Source organism: Rhopilema esculentum, chromosome 3, assembly GCF_057945365.1.
Source record: "Rhopilema esculentum isolate cy_ngs chromosome 3, ASM5794536v1, whole genome shotgun sequence".
NCBI lineage: Eukaryota > Metazoa > Cnidaria > Scyphozoa > Rhizostomeae > Rhizostomatidae > Rhopilema > Rhopilema esculentum.
In genome coordinates this window covers 6006820-6030549 of record NC_142817.1, presented here as the reverse complement: position 1 = coordinate 6030549, position 23730 = coordinate 6006820, and the positions used below count along the sequence as shown (strand labels likewise).

Here is a 23730-nt window from a genome sequence, read left to right as displayed (position 1 = left end):
AAACGCCAGATTATTATATAATGTATTACCCTTTCTTCCAACCCTGTCTTCCACTTCCTTCCCCGCCACCAATCAATACTTTCCCTTTAAAACGAAAAATTAATATGCTATTTTTTCAGAAGGGAGGCTTAGAACTCCGAAAAGCATTGCTAAGCAGAAATATGGCTTCTTCTGACTTCAGATTTTCACACAGCCAAACACTGTCAAATGCACAGGTAAGTTAGCCTTAGAGAAATCAAAGCTATTCTATTCTCTTCAACTAACACAGTTGAAAATAAACATCCCATTCTCGTAAAGCTTGACAAAAATTTACAAGACGATGCAAAATTACGAAATTTGACATTTTGTAAGTGAAGCAGCGATTTTTGCCTAAACCCTCGAGGGCCCCGCCAATATAAATTTGTGCTTTGGTTTGCAACAAACGGTTCCATCTGTTTGCACTTTGCGTATCTTGGATTCAAGGCTGCACTTTTAAATTTTGAAGAGAAATAAATTGGGTCATTTATCTGGGGAGGGGGCGTGCTAATTACTGCAAGAAAGCATCATGTTCTCATCAACACCTCTTAAGAGCATCCAAAAGCTGCACCAGATTAACTTTGCTCTTCACGATTGCTACAAAAGCTCCTGTGTTTTCCTGTTAGAAACGCTACATATAAGTTCGCTTTTGTGAATCGTAGAGCAAAGTTATCAAAATGCCCGAAACCAAAACCACGACTAAGTAGGAGTTGCCGAGTGTTGCCATAATTCTACTTTAACAAGGAAAGGAACGAGTGAAACAGGAGGTCAAAGCAGGAATATTATATCGAGGACCACAATAAATATTGATCAATTATAAAAACGAGGGTTCAAAAAATTAATAGTAATTTAAGAAAACATCAAAATGCTTTCATATTTTTTTGCAAATTGAAGAAAATCAAAGACCTGTGGGTTGAAAAGCACAATTATTGAAAAAAATAAAAAACAAAGGCAAATTTCGTTCGTATTGAAAAACTTTGTGAATTTTCTCCACCCTAGCATTCTTGTAGCGTAGAAACCAGCACGGTTTGATTTTGCGTACATTGGTTTCAATTCCTAAACAGATGTTTTCTAAGTTATTTTCAAAACATCAGCAGTATGGTCACACAATTACCCTCCGTCATAAATATTTAAAGCCACTTTATTTTAAATATTACGTTTTCTAATTCAGAAATTGACTAAGTCTTTCGTGACCTAAACATCTCTCTACAGATCTCTATTGTATTTAACATTACACTACCGCACAAAATTAAATTTTAAAGGCACATTATTTTCAATATTTCTCTGTTTGACACACAATTCATTTTCTAATTAAAAAATATACAAATCTTTTGTGACCTATAGATCTCTCTACTGGTCTCTAATGAATTAAAAACTCCACTACCTCACATATTGTTAGCAAACTAGCCAAATTCTACTTCTGAAAAATCTAACAAACTCTAGCAAGATTAAACTGGGTGGAAAATCGTGTTCCTAGATCCCTGAGATTTGAATTGTGTGTCAAAATTAGATTTTTGGTTTATAGATCAAGACTTCAAGATAAAATCGACGCCTGATAATCAGAACTGCCAATGAAGATCAAACCTAAAATAATTAAGGATAATAATTATCAAGTACTTTTTTGATCAAGCTTCTATTAAGCCTTTGTACCCAGATTTTTTGCTTGCCTTACGTCATTATTCGACATTTACACTCTAGTGGTAGACAAGATGTAATAAAAAATGGACTAAATTTACACATTCCGAATGCTAATTGCACAAACTTTGTATTTATACCCAGGAGCTGAAAAGAATCGATATGGACTCGATTCAAATAAACGCCTCTCCTACACCAAGCTATGCAAGCATGTTTGTATCTTCGACTCCACAATCAATACGAGGAAGTCCCGTACTGAGATCGAGATCAAACTCCTTGCCAAATACGTATCTAAATAGCATCCAAGCAAACATCCCTTTTAGTAAAAAGAGGAGCCAAAATCGATCGAACCATGCGAACAAATCAAATAAAAGGGAAGGAAAACTGGTGCGAAAGAAAAACAGTCTCATACGCAAACACAAACAGAACAACAGTTTTGAAGGCTCAAATGCGTCAAATCATATATCACACGACAATTTGTCTTTGCGAGGAGCATCCGGGACTTTCACGCCTAAGACTACTCCGAGGCAGCATTTGAATATGGGCCACAGCGCCAATGAGCTGGATCGACAAAAATTAAGAACAGTACAGGACAGGTATGGTTGTTTTGTACCACGTGGTTCAGACTGCACTGATTATAGAGATATCAGAGCCAGTCGTACCTCGCATCTGTAGTTGAAGCATCGGCAACAAATGGATAGTTGAATTATGCTTGAAACAAAGGATGCACGTTGTTTGTGACGAAGTGGTTACCTACTGGATGAACCAAAGAAGGCTTTTTTAGCCGTCATCTAGGAAAGCCAAAAACCGTATTTCTGAATTATGTGGTCGAGAAAAACTCGTAACCACTGCATGAAAATTAAAAAACTATTAATGCTTTGTTATGTTTGTTTTTTAAATATCCATAAACAAATTATTCCAAGAAGTTAAAATACTAGAGGGTTGGTTCTTGGAATTTTCATTCTTGGTGAAGAAACTCTGCAAGAAAATCTTCACCAAAAAACTGTGCCAGACTTGCAGTACATTAATGAAAACAGTAGATCCAGGCCAAATGCATTTATAGCACCTTATCATAAAAAGAAGGCCCAGGTTAGATGTGGAATGAAACGTAAAGAGTAATGAAGCCATAAAAACTTAGGGTTACTTCGTGTTTTGTAGAAAATGCACCCAAGATCACACGACGATGGCTATTTACTAGGAACTCTCCAATTTCAATACTGTCAAAGTTAAAAAAAGGAAGTTGCACTGTATTATCACCAAACACTCTTGACAAATTATAAGCACTTTATTCTCCCATACTCCACCCCCTTAAGGCTCGTACCTCAGTCAACTTTATACACGCATGCCGTGATGAATTTCCGTCCTCTCGTGGGCTATTCTACCGTTCATGCAGACAACAACATGGTTTGTTTCTTAATGCAAATAAAGGTTGTTATAACAGGATACATTTTTCAAGAATGAAAAAAGGCATGTGCTAATCAGTAAACCATGTTTACACGTTCACACCTTAGCTGCTATTTACAAATACTCCGATCTCCAACTAAAATAAGAAAGCTAGGCAGTAATGTGGTGCGCGCAAAAAGCTCCGAATGCTCGACTTGAAAATTAGGAATGTTAAACAACCTGCGCAGGTAGAGAGGGACTTTGAGTAATGACAACAGAAATAATGAGAAGTGGCCTTTCGAAGTTTCATGAATTTAAATGACAAGAAACCATGTCAGATTGAATGAATCTGAGATCCAATACTGGTAGGAAGAGCAAACACCCTCCAATCCTTCAAACAGTTACAGTTTCTATTTAAGGCTACAATATATTCTAACTGACTCGATTCACACATTTTGCATCACGAAAAAAAAATCCGCCCAGCCCCCAATATCCAAAACTTGCATCCCTTCAATATACATTGAAAAGATATTGCTGAGAAAACACAGAATTAGATTGAAGTACTTATTCCATTCAAACACCATACTTTTCATAAAAGGCATGAAAGTAAACACTTGGCAAACCGAACTGTGCAATAGGAAAACTAAACGGGATCCTTAAGAAATATGATGCATAGGTATCCTAAACACAGCAGAAAAAGAGCAAAACAAAGAAAAACTGTTTGCGTCATTTCTGAAATAAGTACTTGATTCTAACACGGTATCGAGCCTTTATCGTCGATAGACAATGTCCGCATGCTATGACAGAATAGAAGAAGAAAATGTTGTAGTTTTCTTTTGGTTGATTTCTAGGAATTTATAACGATAAATTAAGTAATAGCCAGAATAAAAGATGGCACGCGAATCTTAGTTCAGTGATGCAAAGTTAAAAATAATTTACGCTAAACAAATTCGTATTTCTTCTGTGTATTTCTTTCTGCCTACATACAAGACGCAAGAGGGCCTATGCTTGACATTCAAACAGTGGCGGCGCCAAAGCGGCTAAGTGGGGGGGGGGTGGGGGGTAATTTCCCCCATTTTTGCCAAAACGTGATCCACATATTGTTGCTAAAAACTGATTAAAAAGCGTTAGGTAGCCCCCTTGATGCAAAACTCCCCTGATAGAAACTCCCCTAAAGAAAACTCCCCTGATACAAAGCACTGAAACGAGACAAAAAGGGCATGGCCCCACACACTCTGCAGTAGCTGGTGCCGCCACTGCGTTCAAAGATTCGACAATAAACTATTGATGTTAACGCTGGAATGCTATTATACTGTTTCACACATGTAATGTCACTACTCTAATAGTATTCAGGTTATAACATCGTGCATTACTACAATGTTTGAAAAGTGTTGGGAAAATTGATAGCAGATGGTATTCTTATTTCGAAATGCAATATTAGAATAAGACTATTATTGATTCTATACCTGATTTTTGGGTAGCCAATTAGGTATGATTAAACCAGGTTAAGTCAGGCAGTGTTAGCAAAACATGCAACACAGTGTGGGTCCTTTGATTAATAACCGCTTCATGCTCAGCAGGGAATAAAAGATGCCATTCACAGAGTAAGGTCAAATATAAATATCACTATATTCAAATGAATTAAAACGAAAGTAACAAAGCCACACATCTAAAGTAAAGTAAGAAAAGCCACGATCAAATGAATCAAAGGAGGTAACAATGAATCAAACCACCAGGCCGCTTTTACTTGACTTTGTTTCTCATACATCAACAATTAATCATCAAACAGAGGAGAAAATCAACTACTTCACAGCTTTTATACAGAAGCTCCTGCAAACAACATATACACCATAGGATGAAAGGATAGAAAAGAAACAGCCACGTTTCAGGAAAGACAAATGAGTAACTATCTCTCCTATCAAGTCATCTATAAAGTTACTTTAAAAATACAGCTATAATTAGCTATGATCTGTGTCATTTAGATTAAAAACTCTTTGGCAGTTTCAAAAATCGAAATATAGTTTTCACCAGCAAACAGAAAGCGATAACCTCTCCTTGTTATTGATAACGCGCCACACTTGAAAGGCCACTGCTAGCTATTGTGCTCAAGGGGGATTTCCAGGTCTTTATTTGCCAACAACTTTGAACAACCGCAGATAAAGCACCCCTGGATGAAAAACATTCCTTGTTTGGCAATATCATCTTTCTAGGGGGGGGGGGGGGTGTAACACCCCTCTATTTCTTACAATGAGAAAATCAACTCATAGATGTGTCTATGGTCCCACCATTATCCCACCTCATCATTTTTTAAACTTATGATAAGTAATATATCTATCACACTTTGGAAAGATAAATGCAGACACATACTACATTATTTATGTTACTGTGTGATGTTTGCTTAAAGAAATATAGAAAAAACATATGCAACAAATATACTATCATATCCACACAATACATAATAAAAATTCATGGCAAAAACCTAAACCTTAAACTTACTCACACTTTGTATCAATTTTGGTCTTTATTTTCAATATTGAGGTCATCATTCGTATTCCTAGTGGCTTCTATAACATCATTATAAATTTCTGACTGTTTTCTGTCAATGTTTATTTCTGTTTGTTGTCCATCAGCTAAAAAGTAAAAAAGAACATTAAAGATAAAAATACTTTCATTGGGTTTTGTATTCACAAGTTTCTCTTTAAGAAAATATCTGAAAGAGTATTTGATTCAGTGATTTGAAAGTTTGAATAGCGAAACCTGCTTATCCCTGAATTCTTTTACCCAACTGTGAAAAACTGTTTTTAAAACAACATCAAACAAATTCAATTGTTACTTATAAAAGACTAGCTACATTTCTATTCTCTATCTAAAAATAATCACTTGCTAAATTTTAAAATATTATATTCAGTATTACTTACCATAAACAATGACTAGTTCTGGTGGACGCTCATCTCTTAAATTGAAATTAAACATAGTCTTAGGGTTTCTGTATTTCAGCTGTGGCACATTCTCAAAAACGAAACGCCTAGAAGATAAGAAAAATCCCATGATTTAAAGAAAACAACAATTTAATTATTCTAAGATTTCATGAAATTATTCAGAATAAATACTTTTGAAGGCTAGTGTGGTCTGATACCTATCCACCTAAATAGCGTAAGTGAAAGACATGCCATGTTAGTGACTTGAACCACATGCCCTTGGGTCTATAGTCTGCAATGCTAATTACTGAGCCATCCTTGGAAAAATGTGTTTCTTTATTCTCTAGCTTGTACAGTATTGCACCTGCATAGCAAAACAGCCAAGTTGCCCAAGTTTGCAGAGTATGGCCTTTTAGACATAATCTTGGGTGCACCAACAGCCCTGCATCTCAGGGGTGAGTACGCAAAAATCACTAAAAATTGACAGGTGCACTAGAATGATAATTTTTTCCCTGGATTTAATTTCAATAAATCTAGCTGCTAGGTGCACCCTTAACAAAACAATGTCTGCATCTTGGCTACACCATTGTCATGCTCTGCATACTTCAAGTATTCTGTCTATAAACCCCCTTTTACAATTCATATGGTATGCAAAAGAAGCTTTTCTTAATAGTAGCATAGTAATAAGCTTTATAATATTTTGTGTGCAATCTCAAATTTTGGCATGCAGCACTATATTGACCATACACATGCATCTATTCTGCAAACTGGTTCATTCCTCAGTGATGCAAGAATGTAATAGTAAATGGTTCTATGTGCTGTGGTTATAAAGTATCATCAGGTTTAACCAGGTAGCATTATAACTCAAGGGCCAGATATCTTTATTTCAAGACAGATTGCCTGAAACTCCCATTTGTTTTGCTTTTCAATAAACGCAAGTAAACAAAAAATTTAACATTTGATGAAGCTTGAGCCTTGCGTTATTCTTAAAGTATTCAGTGATTTGAGCCATAATTTATAATATTCTTAAAAAGTCTTTTTTTAAATGTGTGTACTGGGGTTATGTTATTATTCCATTCCCTTTCATTTTTTTCCCTCAAAAATATTTGTAAAAAATGTGAGCAGCACCATTATCAATGACACCTTTATTTGAAGAATTTAAGAATAAAATTCTCAAAAATAAAAAACTGCGTATTCGATGCATGTTCGCGCGCACACAACATTAAAAATACAACACTGTGGGGTCACTTACTGAAAAGCATGGTTAGCGTCACTAGGAACACTAGCCCTTATTTCTTTTACATTTTCTCTGAAATAATCATGACACTGTTGAAGATGTTCAAGAGTTCTTTGCACATAATAACGTCCAATAGCGCCGCCGTGTGATTGTAAATACAAAGCTTTTTTAACGGCATCCACAGTCAACTTTCCCGCCGCCATTTTCTAAAAGACGTCCTCTTATTCAAAACGAGACTTAGTAAATATGCTGGACTTCACGTTGGAGAAGTTGATGGTGGTTGATTCGGTAACATTTTGACAGAGAAAAGAGAATCAAACATGCCGAAAGGAAGATTTCCATATCGTAGAACAATTGAGTTTCTATCATCTGGCAGACTTACATTAAAGAAGAGCATCAAAACTGTGACTGTAAGCTTTACAACCGAAAACAACAGTGTTGGGTTAAGGTAAAACTAAAAATGTCATCACCTTCAGTTAATGTTAATTGAGAAAAAAATGAAAGGCTTGAGTGTATGCATATAGCATTAAGATAATCTGATAAGGTACACGCAATAACCACTCCGTAAATTAGCTTTACCCAATACCATTTCAATCTATCATTACATTTCACCTATATTTTTTGAAACTTTGATCACGCAAAATCATTGGCTGATTCCAATTTATATAATGACGCTGAAAAATTTTCATTGACATTGGTCAAAGTCCAGCTAGATCCACATCTAGACTAGGGTGTAAGTCTTGCCTTAACACAACACCTAACCCACAATCATTACCCATATTCGCCAATCTTCACTCATGGTCCCATGTGATCATCAGATCCCAACAAAGTATCACCTTCTTAGTTCACGTTCTTAGATTACCTGAAATGGTATTATCTCTGTCAACAAAACAGTCTGTTTTATCAAGCATTGTCAAACATAATATGTCAAAAGCCAATTAACTTGTTTATGCTAGAATTGATAGATCAAGACCAATAACAAATCTAGGGAATGTAGCTGGAAAGGAAGGCATTGCATGAAAGAGTAATAATAGTAATACCAAAATATAAAGGTAGCAATTCATGCCTAATTAATTTCTCTTTTAGGAATTTTATCCTACGAGATGTACCTCAAATTCAACATAAAAATCCTCTTGTCCAAATAGTAACTTTCAGAAATACCACAGACTACCCCCAGCTGAAACTATTTTTTGGTAAGTAAAGTTATTAATTTTTTTTCTAATCAGAAAGCAGATATTACCTCTAACATTGACAGAAAACTAGTTTTGTTCAAGCTGCTAATGCTGATATTTTTTCTAGTATTATTTTAATGAGCTTCTTGCATTTACCATTTACCATAATGAGTTTGATAGGATGATCAGCAGACTCATGAATTCCTTTAGCATTGTCATTAATTTTGTTTATGCACCTATTTTATTCTTGTTTTTATAATGTTTTTAGTTTCACAATTCATAGTTTGTTGAAATAATGATTAAAATAGAAGATGTGGCCTCTCTAGTCATTTCTTTTTGTGATCATTACAACAACATTTATCATCAAATTATTATTGACAATAAATATCATATTTTTTTTCCTTTAGGTGTGTATAAAAATTTCTTAATCTGAAATAGCACATTTTATTAATATTCGTATTGATTTCCTGTCAACATAACATCATCTATACTCTGTAAAGAAGATCACACTCAAGTATTTTATTTTTGTTCAGATGATGGGGACAAAACTTTAATTGATGTTGATGGAAAAAATGCTGATGAAATTTTAAATCTATTAGAGTTAGTTGGCGGTGCTACTCAAAGGTAATTTTTTTAATTTTCTAATTAGTTGGTTTTAAATTGATAATTATTGATGATTCAGTTTGACAGATGATATAAGTGAAAGAAGGTTAAAATATCTAGATTTTGAGATATGCTAAAATCCTTAGAATATTAAATGCTAAATTTTAAGAAAAATCAATTTATGTAAATTCAAAGATGATTTTGTGATGTATTCTTATCATAATTTCATATGCAACTATGGTACCCAAAAACCAAGGTAAGTTAAGTAGATAAATGGAGCAACATGGAGCAACACTTTGATTTGTCATTTTTTAGTGAGCTGCAGAAGAGAAAAGAGGAAAAGTTCCCAGGAAACACAAACCCAGCAAATTTTGGACGATATGGAAACTGTTTTTGTATTTGCGAAAAACCTGGACAAGTACCATGTAGCTCAAAAGTTTTAAGGAAAGGTGTAAAAGAATGGCATACAAAAAATAGTTGATTTGATAATTAAAAAGTCCACATTCAGATCAGCTATAATCAGATGCTGTTAAAGAACTAAGCAGCTGTAGGAATGATCACTTATCTTTGGCAACAATATGAGAAATAAAATTCCTTAATGTTATCAGCATTCAATTGCCAGTGACTAGACTACTTTGGTTGAATAAATTTGATTTTATGTGTGGTGTTTTTGAGTTCTTAATAAGAATCAATAAACCTGTTTTCTGCAAATTCTTTGTTTAGAATCTGGTATCCAGGTTTGGATGTTACAATGGCCCAGCAGTTAGTGTAATAGACATAATGGTCTGTGGTTCAAATCACTGAAATGACCAAGCTTTCGCCTATAGTGAGGGGGAGTACTAGCTCTCTGTAATTTCTGGCATAGAAATCACAAGGTGTGGTCACTGCTTGATAAGCATAGCCTCTTCAGTGTCCTTAAACCTACCTCCAGAAGCTAGGTAGTGACAAATACAATGGGTAACAGATATGGGGGGGGGGGGTCTACAAGGCGACGTGGAAAGGAACTGGCCATCCTACTACACAAAGCTATGGCTCACGACAATGTGCCCTTAACAGCACATTCCCCAACGTTTGATATCAAATACAGGACTAACCTTTACCTTTACAAGGCAAAAGACATAGAAGAAAACATTGAGTTAAGATGGTATTCAGTTTGTCTCTGCTAGGTAGTGGAAATTGGGTGTTTGCTTCTACTACATCCGAGAAGTACATTTTTTGTACCTTTTCTACTAAAATAAGATTCTTTTATTCAAAAATTAAAAATACTGATTGGGTATTAACATGCAGATGAATAAAAATGAACAGATTTACTAAAATCTCAAAATGAAATTGTAAATAAACAACAATGTTCTGCTCTATTTACATAGTTTATCCAATTTGTTCTCTGTTTCTAAAATTCTAAATTAAAAAACTTGTAAACAATTTTCAATTAAAAATCTTAAAATTTTGTAACTAAACAGTTCAATTCCTGTTCGCTCACAGTAATAATTATCTAATTATTATCGACACTTTCAAAAAGTCATTTTCAATGGTAAAAGAAAAGCAGGTTCTTTTTGGAAATTTTGACAATAAATACCCGCTCACTACAGTGTCGCTTGAGATATATCTGAATGACCATTTACTTTTCCTTTAGAACCACTGATGCCAACATTATATCTCCTGTTGGCTGTTGCACTAGGTATTCATAACATGAGGTATCATTGATGCAGGAGGAACATCTTTGATACATTTGGCATTTGAATACCATTTGATACATTAGGAATTTATCTTGTTTCAGCATGTTTCAGCAAGTCCCTGGGTTTTCCAACGCCATAGTGATTGTATAAAAAGTCTAAAACTCCTGTTGTGCTGCTAAGGTTATTGAAGACAAGTCGCTCTGAAAAGCAATACGGAATAGTCAATGGAAACCATTAATTGTAGTGCAAATTGATGGTCTATGAGAGAGAAATAGATAGGCCGTTCGAAATCTTTGGGAAGGGCAAAATATGGTTACAAACATAATGACTTAATTGTTGATACTGAAATGATTAATAAAAGCAAGGTTGACATCATTCTTATCCAATTATATGCTATTGTTTACAAAAGTTTTTGGCAAGTAACTGGACGAGGAAGAAATTCCACCTTGCTATTTGGATTATAACTAACACAGTTAAAGATTTACTCCTTTGAGTTTAATAGAGGGATACTGTTGCTAGTAAACTTTTTATCAGAGTGTCAGGCTTTCAGATCGGCCAGCTGACTTTGCATGGAAATCGTTTTAAATGATTAAATGTTCATACAATGAAACTATTAAGTATATCTATAGTTTGTGTTTTCAGAAATTTGTTTGGCCCAGTGGACGCTTGAGCAGATTTTATTAGCTTTAAGCTTCACAAGAGGAAAACGCCAAACATCTTTGGCACAAAACTAAACACATTAGGCATTTAAACACATTAGGCATTTAAATCTCTTTGCCAGTCTTCTTGTTATAGTCACCATACGCCTTGTCCAAAAAGTTAATATCCCTATTTGAAGGCCTTTTTTAAACTTTTGTGTAAAAAACGGGACATATTAGATCTGGGATTAATTAAAATCAAGCGCTTATAAAGGCCTGTTTATATGAGCAAAATTACCCCCACCTTCCACCTATTGGGTGAGGGGTGAGGCCCATCCTTCCTATATAAAGCTTTGTAATTTAAATCGTGTGTTTATAAGAAAAACGCTCTAAACGGGACAAACGAGATCCTGCTCTCAGCTTGCTAGATCTCACCTCTTGGGAAGACATTTTCCCATATAAACACAAAACTGGCAGGAAGGTGGGATTAAATTCTTATCCATGCGCATGCGATCGCATTCCATAACAAAAAGATGATGCATTGCAATCAAAAGAGAAAGCTGAGAGATGGGATAACAAAGAGGATGTAAGCTGGAAGGTGGGATAACATAGAAGATGTAAGCTGGAAGGTGGGATAACATAGAAGATGTAAGCTGGAAGGTGGGATAACAAAGAAGATGTAAGCTTACAATTTAGACCCCTCTCTCTAATAAGCCCCCCCCCCTTTGAAGTGCTGAAAAACAACAAGCCCCCGGGAGGCCAAAAGGAGAGTTTACGGTAGCTGATGTTGTAAAACATCCCTTTCGAAGCAGCCTAAACAAAAAATATTTCAACAAACAACTGAACTATATGGAGTGATCCAGAATATAACTAACAGATGTAGTGCACCATTTTGCATCTGCTCGAGTTTCTTGTTGACGTGATTTAAAAGGGTTAAATCAATTTGTACCATTTGCTACTGGCAATACATTTGGACCTCTTTCCTCTTATCTAATTACACGAAGATCAAACCCTTGCATTGAAACCCTTGCACAGTTTTAGTTAATAAAGATTAAATTCTGCTTAGGGCTTCTAGACCTTTATTTCTAAGGAGTCATTGGAGTTCTGAAAAAGAGGGGTCTCTCATGGTGTGTTTTCAAGGCCTTAGCAATGCTTGTCTGTCTGAAAACAGAGACGTCAAAGACAGATTTGGAATCCATTGTATGACCAAAATTTAATCTTTACAAAAACTGTGTTATATTTAATGAACATAATTAATCATTGGGACTGAAAAAAAGTAAACTAACAGAGGCAATTCTTTTTAAATTTAGAAGGTTGACAAATCTTTACCTGCTTTTGATTGAACTTTTTCAAGCATAAACATTAGATGATGATGAAAGGATGTAAAGTGTGTTCCTAATGATAATGCGATGTCAACCTGGAAAACAAGAACAATTTGAACACATCTGAGTGCTAAAATTGACTGTACTTGGAAAGATGGAACTCACAAACCAACAATGAAACTGGTGCTCAAATATTTGGGTGCGGGGTACAAACACCATTCAAAAGAGGAATAAATTTTAACGCATCGAAAAACTGCCTTGAAATATTCAATGCAAACAGCTGGTTATTAATACTTTGAATAGTAGCACTCTGGCTAAGTCACAAAATGTTGACCAAAAAATATTTAGAAGAAAAACGTAAACACAGATGTTCTTGTCAGTATGCAATTAAAAACTAGCTAGGTGTATAGGGCAGCATACCTTAAAGAATTGACAATTTATCTTGTCTGGAAATCAAAGGTACTCTTTCTCAGGTTTTTGATATCATGGAAGTATTCCTGCGCTTCTATTTCCAAAATAACTATTTGAACAAGTACTGTATCTCAAAAAAGTATTCTTAGCCCCAATTCCAAGACAGAACATGTACCTGGAGCAGACCTATCCTAGATATTCTAAATTACCCCCCCCCCCCCCCCACTCCTCTGTAAGCCTTCATGCGAACTTTTTTGCAATTCAAGCAAACGCTTTGTTTTTGACTCATCACACTCTCATAGGAAAGATTGCGATGGAAAGAAAACAGATATTTACGAAAAATGATTTTACACTGTCTTACCCAATCTTCAATGCAAGAAAGAGGCGTTTCTTCGAATCCTGCATACATAGCTGGGTTGTTTAGCATTCCTTGAGCAGCCATCACCCCTGGAAGATGACAAATACATATTTTTAATTCCAGGGTTCATAAATTTAGAATTATGAAAACTTTTGTTCATAAATAATGGATCAATCGTACCCAGAATTTCCAATAACAATCCGGTAAAGGCCTCCAAAAAAAATTCCGCAGACAAAACGTTGAACATGTCCCTTGACAATGAACACAGACAGAGCGCAATTCTACAATAACTAAAGTCATAACACAAAACAACAGAAAGATGTAGGCGATGACAATAATTTCAAAATGTTTAGCTCGTGGGATACAAAAGGCTCCTCTGGGCTTTCTTTGAATTCTAGGTTATTTTTGTGCTCGAGGAATATAGGAATATATTTGGTTCTACATGCATCCAAAGGTACCTTTTTGGACACTGTGAATGCTCATTGAGCAGTGTCCTGGTCCTTCCTTTCGATGCGACTACACCTCATGATTCCTGAGGGCTGACGACTCCCCTTACGATGGGTGAAAGCTAAGTCATGATCACAACACAACAATAGGGGAAGAAGTACGTGATGAGTTTTAGTCCAACCTTGTTAGGACTTTGGAGGATAGCAAATATCTTTAAGACTGTTTTTACATCCAAGTAGAAAACTATCTCGTGGAAGATGAAAGGCTCCTTGTGCTTCTCTTTAAATTCTAGGTTATGCTAGAGGAACGACAGCGATATGAACATAATCTCGTTTAATTCTGATGCTAGATATCAATAGTTTCGCACGATAATCTATGAAAGGAAGGCGAATAAATTCGCACGATATTATATTCAAGGAATGAGGAATTTTAGTAGTTCTTTAAAAAGTAAAATTACGGTCTAGATTCCTAGAAGATTCGACAATGCAAAAACCGAGCAAAGGAGCATATGGGTATTTATGTACACGGCTACAAATAACTAACTACGAAAAGACGAAGCAAGGAAGAAAGTACACAAATAGCGTTAAACGTCAGGTAGCGAATTAGGAAGTGATAACTAATAAAGAGTGCAGTAAATAAGCAATAAGAAAGCTTTAAGGCAATGAAGTTATTCAACAAGAAAGAGAAGAAGAAAGCAATGAAGTAGGTAAGCAGGAACGTTTGCTGGTAAAAGGTGAAAAAGAAAACAAGGTAGACAGATTTAGGCTTAAAAGCAACCAAATATCAAAACTAAGAAGACAGCTGACAGGATGAGCAAATAAGACGGTTTAGCAATAAATTAAAGTTGGCAGGGCACTTTGTAAGCATATAATTGAGTAAAAAATGTGTTAGAAAGTAATAAGGTCTGTACAGAAAAGGAATCAGCATGTAAAATGTAAAAATGCAAATTTGAGTGAAAAGAAGCAGGAACAGTCGAGACGAGAAGGTTAGCGTTGCATCTTAGGTGGAACATAGTGTAATCTTACGTAATGTATCAATCTCTATAATTTTGATGAAATTCAAGAATAAAATTCTATGGCTATATGTAAGGAAATAATTTAGTAAAAGCGGAACAGAGAAAGCAGTAGAGGATGTAAGCGAGAAAACTAGGTGATCGATAAGAAAAGAGGGAACAACAAAAGCTGTTCTCTGAAGGTCATCTGTTGACTTAGATTAACTCTTAGGTAATCTGTCCTCTAGGGTTGAGACTTCACCCCCGGATAATGTACCAACACCTAAAGTATAAGATGGTAAATTGAAGATACGTTCATTATCTGTTATTAAGATGCCTTTATGTTTAGTATTACACGTAAAATGTTTGTTAATACAAATACAACTAATTTATCTCAAAAAATACCTTTATACAACATTTCAACGTACATTTTTCTTAATATATTCAAAGTCGAAAGTAAGGAATAAATCATTCAACGCCATGAAAACATTCAGAGTTTATCCCATTCCTTTCTTGCAGCTGTTTAAACAAAATTTTAATAAAGTAGAATCAGAGACCTGCTACTTTTTAGTGTTTTCTAAGCTGCTATTTAGACAGCTAATTTCAATGTTAAACGAATATGACGTAAGCTGGATTGGAGAATAAGGCAAAAAGCTCACTTCAATACGTCAGCAAAGATCACTGTATGCATCAGATCTTGTTGGATTTGAAGGAAAACCTTATCTGGTATAATGTTTTGGTAGAATCATAATGCCATATTTTATAACTGCTTGGATTAAAGATAAGGCAACTAGATTTAAATATTATACTTTAGTGCGGAAATACGTTTTACACTGGGAAATGTTGAGAAAACGGGGGAATAAAATGGAAATAAAATGGGAATAGAGGGTTGACCTCTCCCGGGACAGCTTAGCTTTTTAGCAAAAGTGTAAAAATGGCCCCACGTTTGTTACATCAAAGCATTTACACAACCCCAGGTTTAGCTGACCCGACTTCATATGACAAAACTTCATAAAAAGCAAACCCATCTCAACGGGTCAGCCTTACCCTTGACAAGGGTTACCCGGCAAGGCGGGTTGACCCGGGTTGGCTACTGGTATTATGTAAACGTTTGAAGAGATTTGACCGTAAACGGGCTGACCCTCTAAGGCGGGTAGCAGCCAGCCCGGGCTCATGTAAACGTGGCCAGAGTCAAGTAAACATAAAACACCATTTTCTACAAAGCAACAAGCCTAGTACACTCGAAGCAGGTCATCATCCCCAATCAATAACCACACTCATACCGGACTCCTTTCTTGTTTAACGTACGTACGTACGTGCATGAAAATAGCATAAGACGGGGGTTTATATGTAAGGAAACATAGCATGTTGGACATATGGTATACCTCCAGCTGGCAAGAACTGGGCCATGAATGCTGCAAAATAAAATATATACCCCTTTTCATCACCTAAATCAAAATATTTGTAACTGCGGAATAAACTCCAGTAAAACACTGAATAAATTTCCAAAACTCACCATCAACCCCCGTCCTTTCCTTGACTTTTTGGACATCTGATTCAGAGGTAATGTTTCCATTTGCAATAACAGGCACGGTCAAATTTTCTTTTATCTAGGTTGTCAAACGAAAAATTACATTACCAAGTGGTACGTAAACCAGCAACCTAAATAAATCCAATTTAATTTTAGCTTTTTTAAATAATAGGTTGACAGTGTATCACAGTTGCCTAGTCCAACTTTTAACGCAAGTCATGATTTTATTTGGAAGGCATCCGTCAACTGCAAATCAAGATTGCTTGTCAAAGGCTTATTGCACTACCCAAAAGTTTGAATTTCTATCGTGAAAATATGTTGGCTAGAAACAGTGTTATGCATTGAAAGTCACCAAAGAAAAACAATATTTGTGGTCTTTTTTACTAACACTATTGTGGAAGGAAGCATATACTATTTCTGTACCCTGCAAAGACAATCTGGCAGTTTTCAAGGAAATTGTTTTTACTGTAGGGCGACCCACGGACCTTTGGTACTAAAACATACGATTCCGCCATGTTCGTGCAAAAAACTATAATGGCGACATGTTTTGGGTCATTGGTATAGCCCGATCGTCGTTCCATCTAGCAGTTTTGGAATCTATCTACATAAGCACGAAAAATCCGCTACTGTGTAGACAAAAGGAGTACGTTTTCACCTTAGGACTCCATTGGTAACATTCTCAAGCGGCACTGATTGGTCAACCTCAACAGTCATGTGCTCGTGTTCCTGAATTGGCCTATTTCGATCCACAACTGGGTATATATTCTCTAGCATAGAGTTTTCTATCTATATTCGGACGTTGACGCTGAAGAGTGTCAGAAGAAAAGTTTAACTATGTTTCAAATATTTTTCTTTATTCAAAGCCATTTTTAAATTCAGTACCACAAAAAGATTGTTAGAAAGAAAATAATAAAACTTATTTCAACAACACATACTCTAGAGACGTAGAGAAGTTAAGTGCTTCAAGTTATCGTGGCTTATATAAATTGACAACGATCATTGAATACGTAAAAATGCCTTTGAAACCAATATGAGCCGATATCTTTTATGCAGGTTCACAGAAACTTCAGACACTTAGCAAAAGCATTTCCCATCTACTAAAGACAAACTGAAAGCTGGCTAATATATCACAATGAATATAATAGATACCAGTTTTATAGCCTCGAAATTCACAGGTTGATGCCTTTGCTCCGTGGTACGGCCATGAACTGCTAGCCACGATATCCCAGCATGCTCTGCTTTCCGACACATGTCGACAGTCTCTCTTAAAGACAAGGCTTTAATCAAACTACGAGCTAAAGAAAGCATTAACACTGTCATCCGAACTAATGATACTGTAATAGGATTTGTGAAAAATGCTTAAAGAAAATGTGAATTAGTGACACGACCAGGGCAGAGGTGGAGCCAGGGACAACACATTGTATGTTATCCTTCTAATGACTGAGCTATCCAGTTTAGAAAAAAAACCAAATGCTTCACGCCCTTAACATCGTCTTTAGGTTCATCGAAAATGCACGTATTGCTCCAATTAAAAAAACAATAGCCTGATACACTTTTGAAGGATAAAGTTGCACAACGATTTCTAGAATGTCATCAAATGTGCAAAAGGCGACGGCAATATTTGCTAACAGAAAATAATTCGTCTATGATTTCTAAGTACTCTCTATGATTTCAATCTTGCACGCATAAAATTTCTAAAAATTTCTAAAGATTTTTATTTTTTTTAAATCTAAAACCATTCAAGTTTTCCTCTATAAAAAAGTTGTGGCCGTTTTTGGACTTTAAATTTATTCGATAAAATACAACCTTTGTAAACAATTATCCAGACAAAAAACATTAAAGGTATTTCTCTTCCTATCCTTTAGTTTTGCGAAACTATTTGCTACGCTTTTGGCCATAACTGAACCAATCACCCTCTTCCAGCCAGGAAAGGAAACTTTCAGACCGCCTCTTAGCAAACACGATGAACAGGATGTTAACCATAAACAAGCGGCACTGATTGGTCAACCTCAACAGTCATGTGCTCGCGTTTCTGATTGGCCTATTTCAATCCACAACTGGGTATATACATTTCCTAGCGTACAGTTTTCGATCTTTGTTCTGAAGTTTTAAACTCTGAAGAGTGTCAGACGAAAAGCTTTAATTTACTCAAATGTTTGCTTTTTTCAAAGACATTTTCAAGTTTTGTACCACCAAAAGATTGATCTTAACCATCCTCATCTTTCGATCAGGACTGACCAATCCTATTTTTTATAAAGTATATATTGACCTTACTGATCAGAAAATTTTTTGTAAACATTATATAACTTAACAATCCTAATAAAACAGTTTTGTACAAGGAAGGCAACATAACATAATACCCTTTCAAAAAATCAGATAAGACAAATTTTTGACTTGAAAACACACTTTACATGCTCAATAATAAAAGAAGAAAACAACGTTCTTTCTTTGTGGTTCTCAAATTTCTTTTGCTATCCTCTTTAACCCTTGGTCATTAAAATGAGTGAATGTTGCGAACTTTCCTTATCTCTGAACTCGGAAAACAAGCCTAAAAGGAGGATTTATTGTTGCAAGATCCTTGCGCATGCTCAGACCAAGAAACCATTCCTTGTAAAATGAGGAGAGACTTACACAAGATTGTTGTGGATTCGAATCTTGATTGAACAAGGGAAATTCCCCAGTCTTCCTTTTACTTGCAATACCATATCACGAATCTTTTCTGGATATTTAATTAGATTAGCACCATAACCTTCTGCCATCGCCCATCTAAAAAAAGTTGAGAATTAGATGAAAATGATGAGGTGAAAATCGAATTGAAACAATAAACATTTGAATGGCTGGATCTGTCTTAAGTGGCTGAATTGAAACGGATTTATTTATTTCCTATTTAAGTTTCATCTGTGAATTTTGAATCAGCTGTTGTCTCTGTTCTGACTTGTTAAAATTAAAAAGTGCAGTAGAGAGTGAATGAATCCCTCCTTCTTAAAATGAGCTGTTAAGAGACCAGAGAGTATGGGCTACTACAAAATTTATATTTCCAAATAATGCAAACCCATGGAGCAAAAAGTGGTGTCCCATGTAAATAGATATCCGATGAAGGACGGTGTCCCATGTATAGAGGTGCCTAATGCGTGGATATGCCCGATCCGCGTGTAAGTAATTGTTTGGGGTTTGTTGTTGTTTTTAAGTTCAATTACAAAGGCCACACAATATTAAAAAGCATTTTTATATAACAGACATTTAGTAGAAGTTTACAGATACCTTTGAGGGCAACCACAGTTGAGGTCCACACCGTCAGAATATCTGGAAATGGCATAGAATGCGTAATTAGCAAATGAATGTCAAGTTGAAGTTGTAAAATGGTTCGTTTTGTCACTGAACAAGGCCAAAAGATTCGCTAAAGGGACATTACCACAATGAACAATAATGCATGAACATATAGAAGCACTTGTTAAAGTAATGAATAGCATAACAAACTCATGAACAAGCTCTGCAGCATCTGCCAAGTCTTTTCCATTGTTTGCCGCAAACTGAACAACAAGTGGCCTGTCACCTAGAATCCAGCATTACAATGCATAAAACTAGTATTCTAAAAATGATTAGATGTTATGTAATATGAATTTCTAAATGTGTGCCAAATATTAAAAATTAATGGTCGAACAATGTTGAAGGAAAACGAATGAACCTTGGGTATAAGATATCGACATCTAAAGAGACAATGTGAAGGGTTATGCTCCTAGATCTAAATGTGAAGGGTTATGCTCCTCAGACTCAAATCTTCATGTGGTGTGGATCTTTTATATCTGAAAAGAGTAGATACGGTCTTGATCTGATTAAGGCTTGAAGAATATAGACTTTCAATAATCACATTAGATCTTAAAATGATAGAATGTACTTCCTTCTAAAACTGCAGATGAAAAACATGAGAACTTGGCAAAATTACCTGAATTTGTAGTGAATTCACTATCTCTTGCTTTCACAGATTTCACAAATGAGTCTGATACTATCATTGGTGTGTACACTAAATCGCATCCATACCTTTAAAGCAATGATAAATTATCAAATCAACAAAAATTTTCTATAAGCTGGTTTGGATTGAATAGCAACAGACTTTGCAAAGGCCAAAAAAGACCACAATGTCATTATTACAGAGCTACCTTTTTGATAGCGTAGTAGAATCCAGGTCTCTCCGTTTAAGGTGAATGATTGGGGGCCCATGCCTCAGCAAGTGCCTAGGCAAAACAAGGGGTGCAAGTTGCCAAGCACCTGCTTCTAAGAAGGTAACAATATAGCCTGCTTTGGCCATTTGCAAAGATTTGATTAGAAACTTTATCTTGTTGCCCTGAAAATCATCTTTTAATTACAGCCTTCATTACTTAGGGAATTACATGAAACCATATTCATTTTAAACAATGGAAAACTTTCTGTGCCAGTTGAGTGTGATGACAGAACCATTCTAAATTTGTATTGTCACTGCTACCACAACAGGAAGTAATTTTAGATTCAAAACGTGTTTATAAATGGAGCTAGGCTTGTTCAGTACATTACTGTTACAAACTAATGTTCTGGGATCAAAATAATAGAAGTTTCTTTTTGAGTTGTGTCTATAAAACTTGAAAGACAAATTTATGCTTTATAGTACTTTGGTACCACAAAGCCTAAAAATTCACAAAGAAAAACTGTAACATCAATAGCTCTTACATTACTGCTTTTCCATGCGATTTAAACCAGAAGTTATTAATTGCACATCTCGATGAACACATGATCAGCCATGTGCTTTGAGACACATGATAAACAAAATTTTGCTTTGAGATGCATGATCAGCCATGCACCTAATAACATCTCTACGGAGAGGCCTGAGATGCTAAACATTTAGGGGGCTTAGCGGATCTTGCCAGAATATTTTTGCGCCATTGAGAAAGAACTGCCTGAATAGAGGCTGTATAATTTTTGCCTATTTAGGGAGCTGCAGCCCTCCAAGATCCTATGTCTGCCAGGCCTGTGGTTGTATTTTCCTGCTAAATGATGAATGGTTTTGAAAAATTTACGGCTGATGCATATGGTTAAACCGCTACTACTTACTGCTACTTTTGAAGAGAACTGTGTGCTAATGCATCAAAGATTGATTGTTTCTCATTCTCAATAACAGGGCAGTGTTGGGCCAAGGCTGCATTGCTGCTGTATGACTTAAAAATTGCATATCAAGGAATAACTCACCTCCTGACCAGAGTTCTGAATGGAAGCCTAAAAAAGCAAAAATCCAGGTAAATGGCAAGTTGCTTTGCAAACAAACCAGGTAAAATAAAGGACTGTGTACCTTGGTTTTACCCTCAATCTAACTAAGTTACCCTAAGCAAAGCTAAGTTGAGCTAACTAATACTTCTCAGTTGTCATGTAAAATACTTCACATGGTCTTGTAAAATATTCCCGGCTACTTCAACTTCAACATTTTTATTATCAGTATAATTTAAATAATCACAAGTGATACTCTAATGCTAGCATAAACAATTAAAAGATCAAAAAGCATATTTTACATGAAATTGTTAGTAAGAAAAAATGAAATACTGAAGGACATGTAGAAATAACTCGATAGAAATGAAAGCTACATTGTAAATATTTAAAGAAACAGATTTAAGAAAAAACACATAGAGTCACGTCGCCCCTTATGGAACAATTCAATTTTTTCATGAATTCTGACTGTGCAATGTTAAAAATAAATATGAAGGAGTTTAGGTTTGTTTATCTTCAAAAACACGTGAAATTATATTGCTGACGACATTACTTGAACTCTTTGCTGATTATTGTTGTTTGATTTTGTTCTTAAAAGCTAGGAGAATATTTTAAAAGTAAGCGGAATGTAAACAAAAAAGTTGTCATTAGACCTTCGACCCTTCTTTTTTCCTGCACCTCAACTTTCTTGGTCATTTCAACTGTCGGCTTTTTAGCTAAAACAAAACCAACCCCCACAACGTGTTTTTTCATCTCCCAAAAATGAATATTCGTTTAAACCCAAACAATAGCTTGCACAATTTTCATTCACCGGGATTTTTTATCAGCACTTTCATTGGCCTAGTGGCTTCTTCGATGGAACAGCGGGCTTCCTGTTGTGATTCTCAACAATTCATGAGTGGCTGAACGTGTGACATGTGATAAAGTCTCATTCAAGTAAGAAAACCAAACTGGGGGATAGCTTTTTTTCTTTACTCTGAATTTGAAAACAAATGGCTCAACGAGAGTCTGGTTTGATACTGACGAATGATAAAGGTAGAAGGAAAGAAGGCAGATAATAATTCCCGGTTTTTCTCCATTGTGCGCTTTTCTGCATGCCTAAATTTGAGTCGTTCCATAAGGGGCGATGGCCTAAGTTTTTCATAAAGAAAAGTAGCCTGTAGTAATGTTGCTCGTGCAGAAAGAGAGAAAAGCCGATAAGACTGTCTTTACACAAGTATCTAGATTATACAGCAAAGAATGTGCTTGTAGTACTTTTATTTTATTAGAAAGTACCAAAAAGCTGAGGAAACAATTTTTACTGAAATCGTTCCATAAGGGGCGACGTGACTCTACACGAAGTTGTATCTAACAACAGCAGCAATAATAGATAAAAGAAAGGAAATAACTTAAAGAAAGTAATAATAAAAATAAAAAAGGAATAAGTTCAGTTACATCCTCAGTAGCAATTCTATTCTACATTTGGCATAATTTGATTCACGTCTTTTGACATAAGAAGAGTAAAGAATACACATTTTAATATAATGGCGAACATGAAGAATTTATATCCCTCCAAAAAGGTTCATCTTGTGTTTATTCACATCATTTTGGAAAAATTCTACCACAAATTCTAAAACAAATACTCCGTGTTCTCTTGCTCTCATAACTTAGTGGTTAGTGGTTCATGAGATTTTAGATTGAAAAGGCTGAAATTAGACCTGCCACTGGACAATTGAGTGAGATAACTTCAGGTTAACATTCAAATATAAAAAGAAAAGCAAATTACATCGAATATCTTCATCTTACTTAGAATATCGGACCATGGGAGCGCAAATTCTGACAACATCTCTGTCTTCAAATAGTGACAAGACATCCGCCATCTTTGGGAAATGATTTTTGAGTTGTTGCTGTTGTTCTCACGTGGCACTGGGCTTGTTGGGTATTCTTGGGCTTGTCTGGATGTTCGGTTGAAACTCAATCAAAATTATAGTATCGTAAATCCTCCTATTGTCCCCAAAGGGGCTAATTACTTCAGGATTTTTTTGACCGGGGCATCTTCGAAGGGGCTCATAAGTCATAGGGATGACAACAAAAAGACTAAAATATGAAATTACTTACAGAATATTTAAAAAATGTAACGAACTGTGAATCTCCATGTTTTCATTGAGCTTATGAAATTTTCTTC

At 35.5% G+C, this 23730-nt stretch overlaps 4 protein-coding genes across 13 annotated transcripts in view; 2 read left to right on the top strand and 2 right to left on the bottom strand.

Annotated features, from left to right (window-relative positions):
• LOC135692401 (potassium voltage-gated channel protein Shal) overlaps positions 1-3982 on the top strand; it is a 37725-nt gene extending 33743 nt beyond the window's left edge. For all 8 annotated transcript variants that reach the window (XM_065210491.2, XM_065210494.2, XM_065210496.2 and 5 more), the window contains exons 5-6: positions 120-215; positions 1795-3982. In XM_065210491.2, coding sequence (XP_065066563.2) covers positions 120-215; positions 1795-2325 — 627 coding nt within the window. In that variant the 3' untranslated portion in view covers positions 2326-3982. The remainder of the gene's footprint in view (positions 1-119; positions 216-1794) is intronic.
• A 146-nt stretch (positions 3983-4128) lies between these two features.
• Positions 4129-7415, bottom strand: LOC135692405 (small ribosomal subunit protein mS25). Of its 2 annotated transcripts, XM_065210502.2 has the most exons (4): positions 7204-7415; positions 5952-6058; positions 5534-5663; positions 4129-5200 (listed from the first exon to the last, which is right to left on the bottom strand). In XM_065210502.2, exons 1-3 carry the CDS (start codon positions 7389-7391, stop codon positions 5542-5544), a joined length of 417 nt encoding a protein of 138 aa, XP_065066574.2. In that variant the 5' UTR covers positions 7392-7415; the 3' UTR covers positions 4129-5200; positions 5534-5541. The 2 variants fall into 2 exon arrangements, with proteins under 2 accessions (XP_065066574.2, XP_065066573.2); XM_065210501.2 differs by lacking the exon at positions 4129-5200 and having other exon boundaries at positions 5215-5663.
• A 12-nt stretch (positions 7416-7427) lies between these two features.
• LOC135692404 (small ribosomal subunit protein mS25) lies at positions 7428-9663 on the top strand. The gene is made up of 4 exons (XM_065210500.2): positions 7428-7636; positions 8275-8381; positions 8894-8984; positions 9279-9663. The coding sequence occupies exons 1-4, from the start codon at positions 7509-7511 to the stop codon at positions 9442-9444; spliced, it is 492 nt and encodes a 163-aa protein (XP_065066572.1). The 5' UTR covers positions 7428-7508; the 3' UTR covers positions 9445-9663.
• Positions 9664-9789: 126 nt separating this feature from the next.
• Positions 9790-23514, bottom strand: LOC135692402 (tRNA-dihydrouridine(20a/20b) synthase [NAD(P)+]-like). Of its 2 annotated transcripts, none has more exons than XM_089110877.1 (11): positions 23332-23434; positions 21555-21581; positions 20281-20375; positions 19815-19890; positions 19599-19640; positions 18969-19103; positions 17487-17601; positions 16323-16416; positions 13372-13457; positions 12607-12694; positions 9790-10839 (listed from the first exon to the last, which is right to left on the bottom strand). In XM_089110877.1, coding segments are annotated over exons 1-11 (873 nt in total). In that variant the 5' UTR covers positions 23334-23434; the 3' UTR covers positions 9790-10726. The 2 variants fall into 2 exon arrangements, with proteins under 2 accessions (XP_088967003.1, XP_065066571.2); XM_065210499.2 differs by having other exon boundaries at positions 9931-10839; positions 23352-23514.
• Positions 23515-23730: the final 216 nt, after the last annotated feature.

Excerpts from the sequence above, each read along its gene's own strand:
- LOC135692405 (XM_065210502.2), bottom strand. The coding sequence starts at position 7,391 with ATGGCGGCGGGAAAGTTGACTGTGGATGCCGTTAAAAAAGCTTTGTAT. Across the intron at positions 6,059-7,203 it reads GACGCTAACCATGCTTTTCA|GCGTTTCGTTTTTGAGAATG; the intron begins GTAAGTGACCCC and ends CTTATCTTCTAG. Across the intron at positions 5,664-5,951 it reads AGAACTAGTCATTGTTTATG|CTGATGGACAACAAACAGAA; the intron begins GTAAGTAATACT and ends TTTACTTTTTAG.
- LOC135692404 (XM_065210500.2), top strand. The coding sequence starts at position 7,509 with ATGCCGAAAGGAAGATTTCCATATCGTAGAACAATTGAGTTTCTATCA. Across the intron at positions 7,637-8,274 it reads AACAACAGTGTTGGGTTAAG|GAATTTTATCCTACGAGATG; the intron begins GTAAAACTAAAA and ends TTTCTCTTTTAG. Across the intron at positions 8,985-9,278 it reads GTTGGCGGTGCTACTCAAAG|TGAGCTGCAGAAGAGAAAAG; the intron begins GTAATTTTTTTA and ends GTCATTTTTTAG.
- LOC135692402 (XM_065210499.2), bottom strand. The coding sequence starts at position 23,425 with ATGGCGGATGTCTTGTCACTATTTGAAGACAGAGATGTTGTCAGAATT. Across the intron at positions 17,602-18,968 it reads CGAATCCACAACAATCTTGT|AGAGACTGTCGACATGTGTC; the intron begins GTAAGTCTCTCC and ends CTTGTCTTTAAG. Across the intron at positions 16,417-17,486 it reads ATTTCGAGGCTATAAAACTG|ATAAAAGAAAATTTGACCGT; the intron begins GTATCTATTATA and ends TTGACAACCTAG.